Below are 18,074 nucleotides of genomic sequence, written 5' to 3'. Positions count from 1 at the left end.
CTGAAGCAGTCTGCTAAAGTAACTGGGTTGTGCACTGGGTGAAAATGCAGGCTTTCAGCACACCTAACCAGAAGGTGTAACAAGCAACATGTAAAAAACCCCAACAAACACAGAACCCAACCAAGCACCACAGCAAGGTAAAAACCAGGAGTTAATCAGTCCCATTTCAGCTATGGTATAAAGTGAGCAAACCAAAACCAAACTACACAGCAATGCAGCTCTCAAAACCCTTTAAAACTCAAACAGACCCCAGAATTTCCTCAAACTGTATTAGAAAATAGATTCAAGGCTAGTCCTAGATGGTCAGATTCCTCTTTCATACGCTCCAAACCTTTCCGCTTGCAGAAGAAGGAACAGAGTACCTACTGACAGATCTGCTCCGGCACAGTTAACTCAAGAATGGGTTTAGTCAACATCTCAGACTGTGATCAACAAGGAAAACGTGACAAAAACCTCAATACTTTGGATCAAATAGGTCATCATGGATCAGAAAACGAGGATCGCTGCACGTTACACATCACATCAACAGAAGAATTTCACCTCTTTACAATGAAACTTCGCTTCCAAATAGCCAGTGGTCACAAACACTCCGTGGAGAGTTGCAACACTTCTCTCCAAGGTAGTAGCAGCAGCAAAGAAGAAACGTGTCAGAATGATGCTATTTCCACACCTCATTTACCATATTGACTGCCAAAACCAATTCCATGGGCGATTTAGAAGAGTTAGAATTGCATGTAATGTAACAGAGCAAAAGTGAATCCTTCCCATCAGAATCAGAGCATTTTAACGCTTCTTCAGCTATTCTCTAGTCTTATAATACGGCGTTTTAGATCATTGTATCTCATACGTTGCCCAAAATGGTTTGCATTCGTATAAGGCAGAACAAAAAAGCAGTAAAAGACTTCACAGAACCAAAGCTACATTTTTAGGTTTTCCTGCAAAACTTGAAAAGTCGTCAAGACTGAAATCTTGATTGTTATTCCCAGAAGAAAACATAGAAACGTGCCAGGAAAATTGCACCATATCAGGAGTTTGGGGAGTTTCTGTTTCCTAAAAAAAGGAGAGAGAGAGATCTCGATACTCGCTGGGTTTATAAAACACATTGATCTGAGAAACCTGAGTGAAACACTTCGAACACACTGGTGGACAACAAGCAAGTAATAACCAGTCTGCTCCTTTCTAACTTCAGTGGCTTCTAACTGCTTAGAACACACACATGGAACTCATTTGTGGGAGCTTTTGCTTTTATTCCTCACCAGACAGGATCCATAAAGCATGGCCCTGGGTGTGCAGGCAGTGTGGTTAGGGGAAGAGTAAGGTCAGTACAGAGGTAATACCTTGTTTTCTTAAGAGGATCATTCCATGGCAGAAATGTGCACTGTTTCAGTGAACCCAGATTACTTTTACAGCAGGAATTGCATTTTATGTGTGTGATTTCTAGTCAGATTTGCCATTTCTGTGAGTTTTGACTTCCTCCCGTCCGATAAGACACATGACTCTGTAGCATCCTTTTGTAATTTTGACCATCCACATCATGTTCATAACATCCAAGACCACACTTGAGATAATCCAGGCGCTCTGGGCTGCAAATCCTAACCTGTGGAAAGCCTCTGTTCCAAAGGAGGCAATGACGTGGCTGTAATATGCAGGCATGACGGCAATCCTTACCACGAAGAACACAACTGTCATCAGCAAACCATTGATGATGTTGGCCTTGGAAGATTTAGGATATCCCAGTATTTCAAAGAACCACCTGCAAAAGAAGCAGTCACAGAGACGAGGCAGACTTGAAGCCATCTCATTAAAGAAGGATTTTATTCCCTTTTTTTAAGCAATAAGTTATTAGATGCTTCCACCCTTATAATTTCTAAATTCTTACGCTGTGTCTTGGCTTAAATGCAAATTCTTCTCCTTGGCTGAAGCCCACTTAAGCAGTGTGTGATAACCGGTATATTGCAGAGTAACATATAGAAAATCCCGACTGGAACTGGAAACCAGCTGACAACCAGCATCCTTTCAGTGCTATTGTATAATACACTACAGTTTTAATTCAAAATGATAAATTTCACATGAAAAAATTAGGATAAATGATACAGATTCATTACTTGATACTGTATTTTGCACCAATAGGCAACTAAAAGTCTGATTTCCTCCCCTTGAAAGCAATTCTAGCATTGTATTTGGATATGGTAATCTAGACAGTGCTCTAGTTTCCAGTTTCTCAGAGTTGGGACTGCTTCTGTTTCTCCCCACCAGTGTAAATGGCACTGAACCATGTCACGGCCAGGTATGCTATGGAAAGATAAAATTAAAAAGCCCTCTCCTGCTACTACTACTGTAAATGGTCTTAAGAAAGTAATTATTGCATATGAATTCATTAGTAGAGAGGCACGATTTATGTACTGCTTCATACACAGAACCCCTGTGTTGAACTCCATTAGGAAAAGGAACACTTACACCAAAACAAACACAAGGAAAATGTGTGCAGCAGTGGCAGGTTAAAGATAGGAACAGAAGAAAATTCCTTAAATCACTGTATTCATGATAGGAGATGGGGAGGAGAAGTGGAATAATCCGTTTATTTCCAAGGAGATATGAGGGTAAAACTGTTTAACACAATACCAGCTCTAAAATGGGTTTTGAAAGTAATTTTCAATTTAATTACCTACAGATTAATGCTTACTATTAATTAGAGACATACCAGGTAATATATATATATATATTAGGTAACTAGAGATGTACTAAAGAGAATTGGCAGACATCCAGCTCTAACACAAGTATTCTGAGACAGTCAGAATCCAGGTACTCAAGGTGGCAGCCCAGCCTAGAAGCAGGATACCTCACCACAGAAACACTCACTGGGATGCCGAACAGAGAGAGCTGGTATCTTTGGTCGGACTGACAATTAGAGCCTGTACTTTCATTGATATCTACAATGCAGATCCCAAAAGTAATATAAAACCAGGTTTTAAAATACACTGCAATGGGACAGTGTGGAAGACTGGACGTCTGCTTAGCAACATCCCTCTCCCTGCAAATTCAGCTAAATACAAGTCAATAAGTCACATGTATCGCTACAAGTTTACCCACAACAGTTCATACTTAATTACATAGACGCTCGTACTAACATTACAAGATTTAAATGCTTGGCATGGAGACAACCTCCAATTAGATCTCCCTAACAACACAGGCAGGAAATACATAGACAGTTCTGAGATTAGAGTATTTTTTTATACTTTAATAATAGCTCTTCTGGTAATCCTAAGAATGCAAACATGAAACATAATGGAAGTCATTATCATTATCCACTACTTTTTGCCTTGAGGGTCTGGTTCTCTTCAAATTTAATTAAAAAAACCCTGAAATATTCACACAAAAAACCACCCAAAATAACCCCAAAAAGCATTCCTGCACTAAGGAGGTTATGTCCCCTAGTGCAAGGAACTATTATCTCCTGCAGTGATTTCTGGTGTTCTGAGAAAGCAGTAAGAGCCCATACTCAAAGACACGTGGTCTCCCCCCAGGCATTAAAAGAGTATAATATATATTACTTTTAATAGCCAGACGTATCACAATGCTTCCTAACGCAGCCTCAAAGATAAGCATTAGTACAGGTACCACTTCAACCTAGGATGAAATCCTATCTCAGTGGGAGTCAGCTGGGACAACAGCCATTCAGTCAGACACGAATGTCAATACAGAAACCTAGAATATAACACACCCTTTTTCATCTTCTTACTCTCCTCTTCCTTGTATTACTAAAAATGAGTTTAAAGAAGTTGACTTATTCCTCAGTTCTTCTGTGCACACGGAGCACAGACTACGTTGGACTCTAATCTCTGACTCCACTGTGCTTGGGCAAATGGAAGCAGCCTCTGGAGACCTCCGTTATCCCACCCTTCCCTCCTGCAACTTCAATTTGCCAAGCTCATGTTTGAAAGGGGTCTCAGCACAATCGTTTTTATTCTTAGAAAGCCGAGGAATGATACAGTCTCATCGAATAGTCTGGGGTTTACAGTTGTAATGCAGTGATGGGTAATACTCAAGATACCCTGTTTGCAGGAGGACTACAGTCCCTCTTTGCCTTACATCATCCTTTCTCTACCGGATGCCTGGAAAAGAAAATAGATGGCACACACGTACAGAAGTTATGGGAGAGGAGGACAGCACTGCCCTATACCAACACCCCTCTCCTGAGGTGAGGTTTTCCTGGGGCAAATCCCTGTACCCAGCTGGATCACAGTGGCTACAGCACAGGAGAGAGGTCACCTTCCCCAGAGCACTGCGAAACTCCCCTGACTGCTTCCTCTGCCTGCGGTACAGGGCATTATTGAGCTCCCTTTCTGATACCCACACCAGCAGTTTGAGTAGCAACACTATGATCAGAAGCCACAGCAGGCTTCGACTCACTGAGCTCTGCAAAATGCCTTCTGCCACTTCCTTCTTTGCACACCAGTGTGAAGATTAACCAGATATATTTAGGTGCTTTATTATCTTTCTAGTTTAAGTCCTCAAAATAATATCCAGATCTATTTTTGAAAGGAAATAAAGAATATGCACGTATATTATTCTATGTGTTCATATATATGTATATGCATATATACACATATATGCACATATACATGTGCAGCACTGCAAAATAAACTTCCAGTTACGTAGGGCAATGCAATTCCATTCTAGGATTCTGATGATGGTGTTATCTTTTCCTAATCCACAACACTAAAAAAATCCCTATTGAAAATGATGGCTTTATTAGAATAATTAAATGAACATAAAAAGGATAATGAACAATATTATGTTAGTCAGGTTTTCTGTTCAGAAGCTTCATTTTAAAATGGCATTAGATATGAAGACTGGTCTACTCTAAGAAGGACCTTGGGTGAATTCATTAGTTATACTGCTGCAGCTATAGCAGCAAAAAAGGTTTCCCCGTAGTAATCCTTAGTTCATATATATGAATATATATATTTACAAATACAATATATATAAATTCCCATTTGACAACAGAAAAGACTTCACAAGTGACAGAAATCATGCTACAAATTACGATGTAAAGTAATGATGCAAGCATTCATTGAGCACTTACCGCTGATTGACAAAAGGAGTGGAGAACTCTGCAAGCAGACGGAAGTTCCCAAAGTAAGCCAGCAGACCTTTGCTCTGGTTAGCAAAACAAAGCAGACATTGAAACATCAACAGGGGAGATGTGAAGCCTTGATTACAGCCTTCAAGAACACACAGATTGACACAGTGTCTCAACTTCTTTATTAAAACAATAGCAAACAAGTTCACCAGCTCCAGGCAACTTCCTCCCAGCTTCAGAGTAAAGGTTTACCTCCAAAGCTGCAATTGTCCTTCAGGTGGCTCAGATCAGTACTGTTCAAATTAAGAGGCTTACAGGCCATGGAAAGCTAGCTACACAAGACTGGCACAAGTTAGGCTGGAATTATAATAATGCTATTACTAAGAGAATTATAAAGATTTGGGGTTTCTCAATGTTTAAACAAGCCCCAAAATAAACACTGTAAGCTAAAGAAAAGTGTCCCTGCATTGGTTTAGGAACATAATTCACCCAGTGAAGGTGAACTCCCAGCTCTTATTTGGCAGCAGAAAGGGCACATAAAGCCTTTTCTTCCCTCTCACACACTGCAGGGGAAACCCTTTCCAGCAGTTGTGTCACAGCCCCAGCCATGCCCTGTCAGTTGGAAGATGATCACATCTCCTCCGTGGCAGTAGCCGGATGACTGCGTGGCACATTCACATTGATACACCTTGTAACTGAGCACTTGCCTCCAAGTGACAAAGTACAGCATATTCTGTGCCTTATTGTTTGGTTGTGTTCCATTACACCATGGCTGGGCCAGCAGCAGATGTAGAGATGAAAAGACTTTTAAAACATTTTGGTAGGCTCCGTGAACTATCTATGTAGTGCATGTCATGATTCCCCTTTTCCCCATCAAACGTGTTTGTACCCACTGCTTCAGTGATTTCACATCAGTTCCCACTACACCAAACAGAGAATCTGTGTTCTTCATCAAACTCTTTCCTATCTTCAAGAGCCATATTTTAAATAAGATACTTAGGAATAACTTTCTCTGAAGATAAGAGAATGAGAGTAACACAGACATCCAAGGGCAGAGCTACAGCCAAATAATAAGAACTGATTTAAATGAAGTTCCCACAAAGTAGACTTTGTTTAGTCCAGAAACAACTAATGATTTTCCTGCATCAGGGATTAGCCTTGCTACTGGTATTTTCATTTCTCTAATCTTCAGCTCTAATTCACTTTCATCCATAACATTAGAAGATCTAATTATCTTCAGCCTGAAACAGAGCATTTACTTCTCAGTATACTTCATCCCCATTATGTAGGCAATCTGACAGTAATCTGGCGCCTCAACGCTTTCAGCACTGTAAGGCTGGGATTCACACAGTAGGCAGCAAAGAAACGTGGTAAATGAAGTAAAATGCATTTGGTAAGATTTCTTGTTTACTGCATAAGCTTTATGGAAGGAATTCAGGAGCATTATTCTAGAGGCCAGTGGGACTTCTACCAAGTCACATGGGCAGCTCTGAGAACTTCCAGCAGCAGCAAGGAATAACAAAGTGAGGTTTTATCCTAGGACAGTATCCTTCTCTTCCCCTTTTCCCTTCAGTGTATGTATGTGACAGGTATTTATAGATAGACACAGTTAATCATCCATTGTTTCCCCACCAAAGTAATCGTAAAGAAAAAAGCCCACCCAGCTGATTGTAGCACATCCTCCAGTAGGATTATGGATCACTGACCAATGGCCTTGCCATACAGTCACAAGCACAACATAACCACTTGGAACCATTTCCTTCCAATTCTTCAACTAACTATTCAGACTTGGGGGCTTATTTGAAAGCCTTTTCTACAACCATTTGAAAAGGCCCTCTGTCAAAAGTCCCTCTACAGCAAAAACTGAGCAGAGTTTTAAGTTCAGCTGTTGAATAAGTTACACATTTGTGTTGAAGGACCGTAATATTAGACACGTACCACAAATGACTGATAAAACCATTTAGAAAGTAACAGTGACTGTAAACAGAAATACACCTTTCACAAAGCTAAAGCACCAACCAATGAAGAACTTCATAAACATTAAGCAAATGAGATCTCTAAATTGTCTTCAATGCCACCTGCTTGCTATGTGACTGGAAAAATACAGCACTCACCAGTACAAAATAGTAAGCATACAGAGCTGCCAAGTGATGTATTACAAAGTACTTGTCACCAATAGCCTTCCAGTAGTAAATAATAAGCAACAAATCTACAAGAGAAAAGAAATAACGATAAAGAGCAATTCATTATATTACCTTTTACCTCGCAATAGCTTTAGAGGTGTAAATGCCCACAGAGGGCATCAGTAGAAACACTCTATCTCAGAAGAGAAAACCCTTTATTCTGAGGCTCGACTTTAGTCAAAGCATTAAGCAACAATTCTCTGCCAACAGTTGCCATAAATTACAACTTTCCACTTCAACAGAAGTGCAGAAGAAGTGAAAAAAACCCACCAAAACCAGTGGCGATGGGGGCTACAGCAGGCATAGCCATATAGAGATACATGCAGGGATCTATTACAGGGCACTTGTGAATCAAAAAGGAGTTATATTAGCTAACAGTGAACCATTTCCTAAACATATTTTGCCAGGGACACTTGGAATGAGAAGCATGTTTGCTTTATTTAATCAGAACTTTCCATTTACTGCAGCAGTGATGCAGTGGGCCTGAGTTAATGCTTTGGCAGAAATACTCTTTCTTCTCCCATGATGGCCTAAGATTTCAGAAGACTTTTGTATTGGAACAAGCAATTTCTGCCCCTCCTTGCTCCAAATGAGTACTTTAAACTGGAATATTAGTGACCAAGGTTTCCAGTCAAAGACTTTACTCCTGTGCCTTTTGCATCTCCAAGTGAGAGTCTTGATCTCTTTTATATTAGCTACCTTCAGGCAGGACTTTTTATCACCTGACATAGCTGCTCCACTTCCTATTAATAATTAAACATCAACTATACAAAAGGAAGTGAGAGAGAATGAGTGGCCAGGTTCAGGTCTCTCTTCAAAGGCATTCATTAATTCACCATGAAATTCTAATGCATAATTACTCAGAAATAGATACCAATGAATTTAAACATGAAAGCTGAAGTTCTTATGGAAAAAAACAGAGACTTAAACTAACCCACAGGTTAACTGAGGGTGCCGATCACCAGACTATCTCCAGTGTGATGAGAAAACTAGTCTGGGAGACAGTGAAGTCCAGTCTCTGACCAGACTCTGTCCTAACATGAGTACCTTTCCCTGAAAATAGTCCAAGGCACACTAAGTTTTTGCTCTGACAAGTCAGTATTATCTCCACACACCATAAAAGAAAGCTCCAAAGCAATTTGCAGCAAAATTCCCACAACAGTTTCAGTTGACAGTAAATAATTAAGGACACATATATAGGATAGAATGCCATTTCAAGAAAATAATGAAAATTGCCCCATTGTATATGGCTAAATTTTGGCTTAAAGGGAGACTAAGAGGTGGGCAGGCAGGATCCTATGGCATTGTTTGCCTCAGCTTGTATTGCAGGCTATTAAAATCCTTCTGCCAGCATTCTGAGCTCATAGGAAGAAACATGTGACAAAAGAGCCACAAGCTGTAAGCACCCCGAGGGAGTGACAGGCACTGCCTTAACACCTTCTCAACTGGCTGAAGGACAAATCTGAGCTGGAGTTGGTGGTTGTGTAGCAAACCATAAAGCTGGGCACTTCCTCCCTACTTGGGGAGATGATGTTTCATCTTCCGCATCCACTGGCAAGATCCTGCGATTCCACCACAACCCACAACTCCATTAGCAATTTTAAAAGGCACAGGAGAACATGCATTGTATACACACGTCACATCCCTGGCACAGTGGCTCAGTATAAATATATGGGCATAGTGACTCAATGTAAATATACAAGTTCTGGGTGTTATATACACATTGCATAATTACCAGAAATGAGGTAGCCTGTGGTAATAGCAATATTCAGCTTCACAATTGAAGGGTCACCCCTGCAAACATACCAAAAATACATAGTTACACCCTTTGTAACAAGGTGATTTGCAAAGGATATACACATACCAAACACATAGTGTCTACTAGATCACCTTATTCTCAGCCCATCAGTAAGACCTTTCAAGATTCAGTTAAGAAAGGTCCTAGTTATGCAGATGGATTCCTTTTTCACCCAGCTGTAAGACATCTACTAACTACCTTAACCAGGAATACCCCCTGCCTTGGAGCAGAGAGTGCCCCAAGAGCCTTGCTAGAGTCTAGAACTGGAACAGAGCAAATACCCTTAGCTGGCTTCTCTGGAAAGAGGATAAAGGAGAAGGCTGTGTCTCCATTTTTGTTCTTCTGCCAGTGTTAAAACTTCGTTAAGGATGACAAAAATATCTTGCTCAGCTGGTACTTTTCATATTCATGAGAGGATGGATACTTATAGGGATAAACAGAGTAGGAGGAGACATGAAAGGAATTATTTGCCAGTTCTCTGAAACCAAGGAACCTTGGAGAAGAAATGCTTTCCAGAGGAGTTTCACACCTTCTGTCCCTTCCCTTCTGATGCCAAACATTCAGCAGGCATTCAGTAGCATGCACACAGCTTCAGTTCCTCAAGGATGTTCAACAAACCCAAACTTGTGAATACACCTCAAGAAAGGGAATCATTCACATTACAGCACTTACCCTTTCCTCTACCATCCTCTGTATGGCCACATTTTGAGTTTGGTAAGCAAATGTCTTTTTCCTTAGCATAAAGATCACAAGTGGTGTAAGCCTGTTTGTGTAAGTATGAATTGAGCTTCAAGTGACAGCTCTAGAGATTTACCCAACATTGACTGCACAAGACAAGCTGTGAAAGGAAGTTTTGCTGTAAACCTTTGAGATAAAAGGAACACAACTCTGCTTATAGCACCTCCAACACAAAGTCTCCCTCAGCTAGAAAGCAGTAAAACACTATTACTTAGCCTTTATTTTTTAATCCTATTGGAATGAAGCAGTGGAGGAGATTTCCTGTATTACTACAATCTGTTCACTAGATTGTAAGGCCTTCTCAGCATCTAACACTAACTGCTTCCCTGAAGGAGAGGGAAGCTTACAGGAAAACAGAAGGATTTGCAAAACCTCATTTCTGCTATTAAATGAGAAAAAAAACCATGACCAGGAGAGCCTGGAGCTCACTCAAGCCCTTAAGAATGGAGTCATAGAAGCTCTCTTAACTACAACTTGAAACAGGAACATTTTTCCATGGCTTCAAAACCTGGTTTCATGGACTATGTGGGTTGAAGGCCGAGTGCTTCTTTTGGTGTACCTCTTCTGAAAGTCATAGCTAGACACAGAGCATAAACAGATGTGTTCTCACACACAGAGACTCTTCAGATAGTTACAGCCCTCCCATTAGAGTTCTATCATCACACTCAAACTTGTAAGTGCTCCCAACGCACTTCAGTAAATCATCACCAAGACTGAGCCTGCTCTGAAGAACCTTCATATTCTTCTCCAGAACAGATGCAAAAGATTGAATGTATGCTTGCTCCTTGGTATCGGTAAATGTGACTTAACTGGATGAGACAGGGATGGTTCACTTCCCTTTGTTCTTTCCTTGAGAACGGTCACCTTGCAACAAACCTTCTATGGACTTTCTAAACCAGCACTTCAGCAACATACAAGGCTGCATTGCCCATCTGTCACATCCCTTCAAGAAGAGTCCATGTTAGAATCCCAGATTAAGATTAATTAATGGGAAACTTAGAATTTAGCCTACAGTCCTCTAGATTTCCTTGAATGGGAAGTGCAGTGGAGCTTACAAGCCCTGATGTTTACAGCCTAGGTTTGATGCAAGCAAGAATCAGGAGTGGCAAACAGGATGTTATTTGAGTAAGCGAGAGGGAAGAGCTCTCTCTTTTGTGATTGCTAAGGAGGTATGTGTGGCAAATGAACTACACATGAACATGCACAGCCAGATAGAACAAACAGAAGCCCACATGACTATCTTCAAACTTCTTTGCAGATACAGAGTCATATACAACAAAGAGTAATGACTATCAAGTGGACAGTTGTATGAAGAAGCCTGTTCTGTGAAGCTTCAATTTAGTTCACTTATTTACACTTTCTCCTTTTCCTTATCTGATCTCTACCACCTCCACACTTTCTACCCTGCTATTCTCACCACCTCAAGAAGAATTTCTACATCGTCTACATTAGCTAGTCTGTATTACGTCGAGAGAAAAGGTAAGGTGTTCTGCAATGTCCTAGAGCATCAAAAAAGATACACATACACTATGCTGATGCTTCCCTCTAAGTCATCAGTGATCCAGTCCTTATCCTTTCTTAGCATCTATCAGACCTAGATTCAGGCATTACCTGACAGTAATACCACATGTCTCCACTGAACCCAAATGCTCAGCAGGAGTCATGATCCTTCTCAAGACATATAGGTATCATCGGCATCATGCATTTAAGCTTTACATGGAGCCAGAATTCAGGTTGACATACACAGAGGCTCACAACTTGTGATTTGCCATTATAGATAGAGGTATCTTTAAATCCCACAGAAAAGAGCTGACTGGATACCGTTCATACAGTCAATGACTACACAAGGATGGTGGCAACTGTGAGAGAAAAAGAGTGTCTGTATCAAAACCTTCCCAGTAGTCTAAAATCAGAGCATCTGCGTAATATTTTCAGGCTGTCTGGGCTAGAACAGTGCAAGAAAGCTGCGTGAAGGATTCCTGGACATTTACTACAGAACTACTAAAACTGGATGCAAAAATGTGTCTTATATTGTTAATATGAGACTCCTATAGAAAGCCTTATGCATCCTTCATATCTGTAAATGACTAAGTCCTATAGCTTATGCCTGCACTTCAAAAGGATGTTAGTTTTCCAAACTGAGCAGCCTTGCAAGAGGCCATCTGGCATTTCCCACATAATTTGGTGGTTTTCCTCTTCAGTCATATTCAATTAAAATCAAGGCTAAGAGTAATATAAAAAGTCAGCCTTAGAAAAAGATGCACATCTGCAGATTCTGGGGAAAATCACCCTATGATTCTGACTTTAGTGGTAGAAGAAAGCCTAATGCAAAGCTGTATTTCACTCACAGACTGTATATAAGTACTTGTCAAGCCATGGGCAGTGTTCTGTTTGGTCTTCCTTTCCACTTAATCACTTGCATGAACATGAATTCAAATCACTGCGACTGTTTTAAGTACACTGATACTTCACACAATTTAGAATTATTATTTAATAACTGAGAACACTGATTTCCACATCCAGAGTATGTTCTGTGCACTTTCAGTTGAGAAGACCCTGACACTACTAGATAATTTTGACCAAGCAACAATGTACAGAAATACTGCCATAAATGAACCCGAAGCTTTCATTTAAAACACACAGATTAGATATACTTCCACTAGATTTTAATATATATATAAAGTTTTCCTTACTCTACCAAATGTAAATAACATCACTGTAAACAGATCCAAACAGAAGAAACTATTTAGAAGCAATAGTTGAAATAAAGTGGATTGGTTTCTGATTAATTTGATTTTTTCCTGGAAATACACCAGAATGATTTAGTAAATGCAAAGATTCAACATATTTATCATCACTAAGAGGCTTTTATTTCTGCCTTCATGACTTCCTTTGCACTATTTAGAACAAGTTTTACTCAAACAAAGCAGAATAAAAGCTTCTATCTAATAAACCTTACTACAAGAGACACACAAGAGAAGTCATAATAACGTGCTGCTTTCCAACATGATTAACAGATCTCATAAGACATTCAGACTGTACTCGATCTCTCTAAAGATACCAGAATGCAATGACAAAAAAATCCAAAACAGGCAACAATTTATTCACCTATTACTACGTACACAAAAGGCCAATGTTACAATTACCGCATATTTTAATGGGATCTTAATTATTTCAGTAATGAACATACTGAGTTACGTTACTTCATCGTATAAACACAAGATACATATAACACTCCTTACCAGAGACGGTCAGCATTAACGGCGTCATCGTATACCAAAATATAGAGGCAAAAGCCACCAACCACCAAGGCGTGGAATGTGGACACTGTCCTAAAAAAGAGATTACAGTCACAAGAAGGTACTGCCACTCACAACTGTCTATACTGTGCTTAAGCTCTCAGCTGCATCCAGATACCTCTGTGAAAGCCAATCATCTCTTCTTCACGCTCCATCCAACCTCAGTACAATGAGAGGTGGGCAAAACAGTCAAAAAGAAGGAATCTATTAGATTGGAGCAAGGGGCCTCTTAAACAGAACACAAGGTCTTAAAGTAACAGAGACCTTCATTTTCCCCTATTATCCCCTATATGAATGAATCCTTAAAGACAATATAACATCCGGTTCTCTAACAAATACTTGCTGTGTTGTCCCATTTTGCTGGAAAATCTGTATGCATTCCACATTCAGACTGGCCCACGAGTCCTGCAGCAAGTTTCTCCTTTCAGGCACCAAATTAATAAGGTGACCCATAATAAATCTGCCAAGTGAAGGTTTTGAAAAGAGGGGCATTCAATTAAAGACCTATCAAGGAAAGCATCCGAATTTCAAGTGCATTTGGAGTAGATTCTGGTTGTCAAAGAGAAAACTTGTATAACAAAAGGTTGTAGCTGAGTATCTGAGGTGTACCAGCTACAAGTTCATATGAACTAGCAGCTCACTTTGCTTTATTTACACTCCTCTTAAAGCTTTGCTTTATTCACACTCCTCTTGTCCTATATAAAGTCACAGTAATCAGAGTTGCCTTCTCCATACTTGGGTACTAAACACTTCCCCCTCCCCATCCAAATGACACCAGTCTCAAGCATACAGGGTGCATGCACAATGTAGATAAACTCTGAATGTTAACAAGCACTTAAAAAGAACTACCTATTTACAGAGGCCCTGGCAGGGTTTCTGCCAGCACACAGGACACAGCCATTCCTGCCCTTTGGAGTCCACATGTATTCTTGGAAGGCAGAACAATGCAATGGGCATGGGTCCAAAACATGTCACCTTGCTCCTCTAGCCATGGGTTTAACACTGCTAGAAACTGCATCTAATCCTGTGTAGCTGCTGTTTGCTCTCCCAGTTCTCAAGTGTGGCTAGGAAGGAAAAAAAATGTGCTAAAATAGCTCTACTGAATCATGGATACCCTTTAAAGATGAGAACTCCAAGTTTGATGCTGTGTCATCAGAAACATCTTTGCACCATATTCACAGCATGAAAAATAGGCACACAAATATAAAGGTGCTGTTAGTTATTAGTTTTGTCTTTGTACATATTAAATACATGTATTTGGAAGTCATTCACGTTTTAAACGTGCATAGATCACTCTCAGGAGTCTCACCTCCACCATGCAAGACTTGAGAAAACCATCTTACTCCCTCTGGAAGACTTTGCAAAGACAGAGTAGGCTGCAAACAAGGGTGATGCTCTCCTTAATGTGCTTAACATGAAGTTCAGGTAGTTGTGAATGCTGCACGTTCGTAAGAGAAGTCTCTATTTATGATTTGTTTAAAGAGTATCATCGTGTTATTTTCAGCACTTTTTCAACAGTGTTCCAAAAAAATGAATGCAGATTTATGCAAGCTGAATAGTCAAATGTAACAAGCTGGAGGAGAACATTTACTAACCACTAGCCACAGGCTGCTTTTTGGTTAGATCTTTACATCGATTTAATAAACAAAGAAAATTTAAGTTATCAGAATTAAGACTCTTGCAACACAGAGTTAGCAGAGAGCTAAGAACTTTGCTTTGTCTTTAAAACAAAGCATGGCAGATAGTTTTACCATTTGAGAAATGCCTGGTGGTTTTGAACCCGAGGAGAAGACAATGGTGAAAGAAGTAAAATTTGTCTTAGAATATATAGCTCAGTTGCAGTTTGTCTCAGGAGTGGCTGTTTATCCAAACCTTAGTGTTTAGAATGCAAGCTGTACACAAGCACAGCCCATGAAGGGGGAGAGGATAAAAAACCAAAAGAAAGAAAGGAGCAGATTGCCTCCAACTCTGGACCTTGACGTTTCTGTAGAAGAAGGGGCAGAAGGAGGGAAATAGTGCAACACTCCATTTTAATATGGAATCTAGGTCAAGCTGTCAAGCTCCACACAGTTCTTTGAGAATACTGACAAAGCTTGTATCCTTTAACTCCTCATTAAACCACAAAGGAACAAGTTGCCCTGATAAGTTGCATACTTATTCCTTTGTTACTGAATATACACATACTTACCAACTGCTTAATAGCAGTACAATCATGTATTAATAGAAGAGGTGACAGGAATTTACGCACAACAGAATAGTTATATTACATTTGTGTCAAAGTAGAGTTTTTTACTCAATTTGAGCATCTGCAATACTTAAGATTCCAGAAGCAATCACATTATTGGTTCTTAATTCTTGGAAGGTCAGAATGAACAAATTAACAGCATGGAAAACACAGTCCAGAGCTGCAGTTCCAATGTTTGATTACAAAACCCTCCAAACTGTAACAATGCATTTTCAATGCTGCGGCTCATTTCAGGCAGCTGAGCTGATAAAAATGCATAACCATCCTCTGTGCCAGTTCTGTTGGCAGTTTCCTTCAGGCTTGCCAACAGAACCATTTGTGTGAGCGCTCCCTACACCAGTTCAATATAGGACAAAATAACAACCATCTGCTTTTAAATCATTTAAGCTAACCCAACTCACTTTACTGGGAGATAGTAACTTTCTCTACCTGCACAGCTGTCTGCAGAGTGCATATATGTCTATCTCCATCCTCTGAACGTGTAAGATACTCCTTGGGATGCCTCCTCGTTTTGGTGAAACACTGGAGTGTTGAGGCAGTTTGACAGAACACTGGTTAGCAGAGTTAAGGGTCAGTCTTATGCAGAAAGGCAAGCACAGTTAGCCTTTCTTTCACTTTCCTCAGGTATAACATCAACAAGCTGTTGATGAATGATACGTTGTGTGTCACGCCTTCTAATTCCAGAACTGGATGCAGCACTGGACCGCGACTCATTTATGTGCTAACATCTACATCCTGCTATCAACCCTAAGAAAAAACTTGGAAAGAAGTAAAAAAAGGTGCTGTACCAACTTGAACAGCTCACTACAAAATAGCCCAGAGATTACAGCGCAGGTTATTTCCAGAGAGCCTGCTATGTGTGAGACGATTCACATGTTGTTATGCAAAGCTGTTACAACAGCTACGAGGCATGGAATAAGTTCTCAGAAAGCCTATTATGTAATTCTATGGTCACTTGATGTGGCTTCGAGACAAAAGTTCAGCTCCAGCATGATAACAGTTTAGTTTCCCTGCCTAGTTTTAGCTTCCCTGCCTGCCTCCACTGTAAGTTGTAACACAGAGATAAACCTAACCTGCACTGATATCATGAACTGGCATCCTACAGCGTTGTTCTGGCAGATAGGTAATTAGTCAAAGATCAAATGAAATTAAGATGGTGCCTTTAAGAACACTGCAGGTGGACATTTGCCAAATGGAAAGGCAAGACTATTTGAGTTGCTAATGCTGCCTAGAACAATGGAAACAACTTTAGAAGTATCCACCTGATGCTGCCTTTAAATAGCACTGAGGAGGAACAGTGATACAACTAATGCATTTTGAGTACAGCAACAGCCACACAGCACAGTTTTGAGCTTCAAATTGGAGAAAAACCTGCAAAATACTTTAGACTTGCAATAGGCTACTCAAGCATAAAGTTTTACTCTACCGATTCATTTCACCCAGTGAAGCTTGTGTACTATACAGAATCACAGAATGGTCAGGGTTGGAACTAGATTATCTTCAGGTTCTTTCCAACCACCACCACATACCCTTTCAGGGTAATATATTACAAATAAAACTCATCTTGCTATATTTCCTTTATGGCTCAAAAGGCAGAAAAGCACCCAGGAAAGATTCACAGGGTTAAACACACATAGGTGGTTCAGATGTTGACAAATTCCAGGCAGGTCATTAGCTGGATTTTGTTTTGAACACTCTTACCTTGAATTCCATTCAATCTTCCTTTTTTGGCTGAGATTGTTAAAACCAGGTGTTATTCGTGTTGACACCCAAGAACTTAAAACATGGAACAGGAACTGAAATACAGTAAAACTGGCAACAATAATGCCAATAGTCAGGTTGCTGAAGGAAGCCATTGTTCTTCAGCCTGTGAAGAGAAGAAGGCGGCAATTTAGAACCATAGAATGGTTTGGGTTGGAAAGGACCTTAAGATCACCCAGTTCCAACCCCCCTGCCACAGACAAGGACACCTCACCCTAGGCTATGTTGCCCAAAGCCGTGTCCAACCTGGCCATTTCAGTCCATTCTCCATTGAACTATTTTAAGCAGCCACAGAAAGTGGTTTTGACAGCTAACTTCTCAACAGAAATATTACTTACTAAAAGCTTCATCTTGCTCAACATTTCCACTTAAGCCTTAGTAGTTTAAAGGATCACCAAACTTACGCATACTACACATTTTCATTGCCTATAGTTGCGTGCATTTTATCTACACAGAACGGGCAGGAGGACCACAGACCAGTGCAACCACTAGCTCAAAAGCTTCCACTCCTGTCCCAAAATGCTCCAGAGTTAAAATTAACCTCATTCTTACCAGACTGACTGCTGCCAATAGGGTTTTAAAGGCAACAAAGAAACTGGGTAACTGTAGTAGAGAGATTCTCAGGTCAGCCTCAGGAAGCAACAGCCTCACTGCAGCTTTATGTTTGTACACTTCAGGGAGACAGCGGTTCTCAATTTGCACTCTGTTCACAGATGAGCACATAGGCTGTTGCACTTGAACTTCTTTTTCTTCACGTGAAAGTCTGAACTTCACACCGTTTCAGAGCACACCGAGAAGTTTCCTACCATCAGAGGTAACACACTTCTCAGGTGGTGGGTGTTTAGCTATTCCACGAGGTCTAAAACAATAGCCAATCAACTCCAAAGGTAAATGTCAGTCTCTAAATACTTCAGTCGTTCCTCCCAAGTCACCAACATTTTGCAACACATGAGCCACGAATTTCTGC

At 40.3% G+C, this 18,074-nt stretch overlaps 1 protein-coding gene across 1 annotated transcript; it reads right to left on the bottom strand.

Annotated features, from left to right (window-relative positions):
- Positions 1-1,437: 1,437 nt before the first annotated feature.
- On the bottom strand, positions 1,438-17,204 carry LOC308223775 (TLC domain-containing protein 4-B-like; the record flags this gene model as incomplete). The annotated part of the gene is made up of 6 exons (XM_080623220.1): positions 17,048-17,204; positions 13,045-13,134; positions 9,002-9,060; positions 7,198-7,292; positions 5,087-5,160; positions 1,438-1,753 (listed from the first exon to the last, which is right to left on the bottom strand). Exons 1-6 carry the CDS (start codon positions 17,200-17,202, stop codon positions 1,438-1,440), a joined length of 789 nt encoding a protein of 262 aa, XP_080479346.1. The 5' UTR covers positions 17,203-17,204.
- Between the last annotated feature and the right edge of the window lie 870 nt (positions 17,205-18,074).

This window comes from Psittacula echo (genome assembly GCF_963264785.1).
Source record: "Psittacula echo genome assembly, chromosome: 7".
NCBI lineage: Eukaryota > Metazoa > Chordata > Aves > Psittaciformes > Psittacidae > Psittacula > Psittacula echo.
This window is presented reverse-complemented; position numbering and strand designations above follow the sequence as displayed.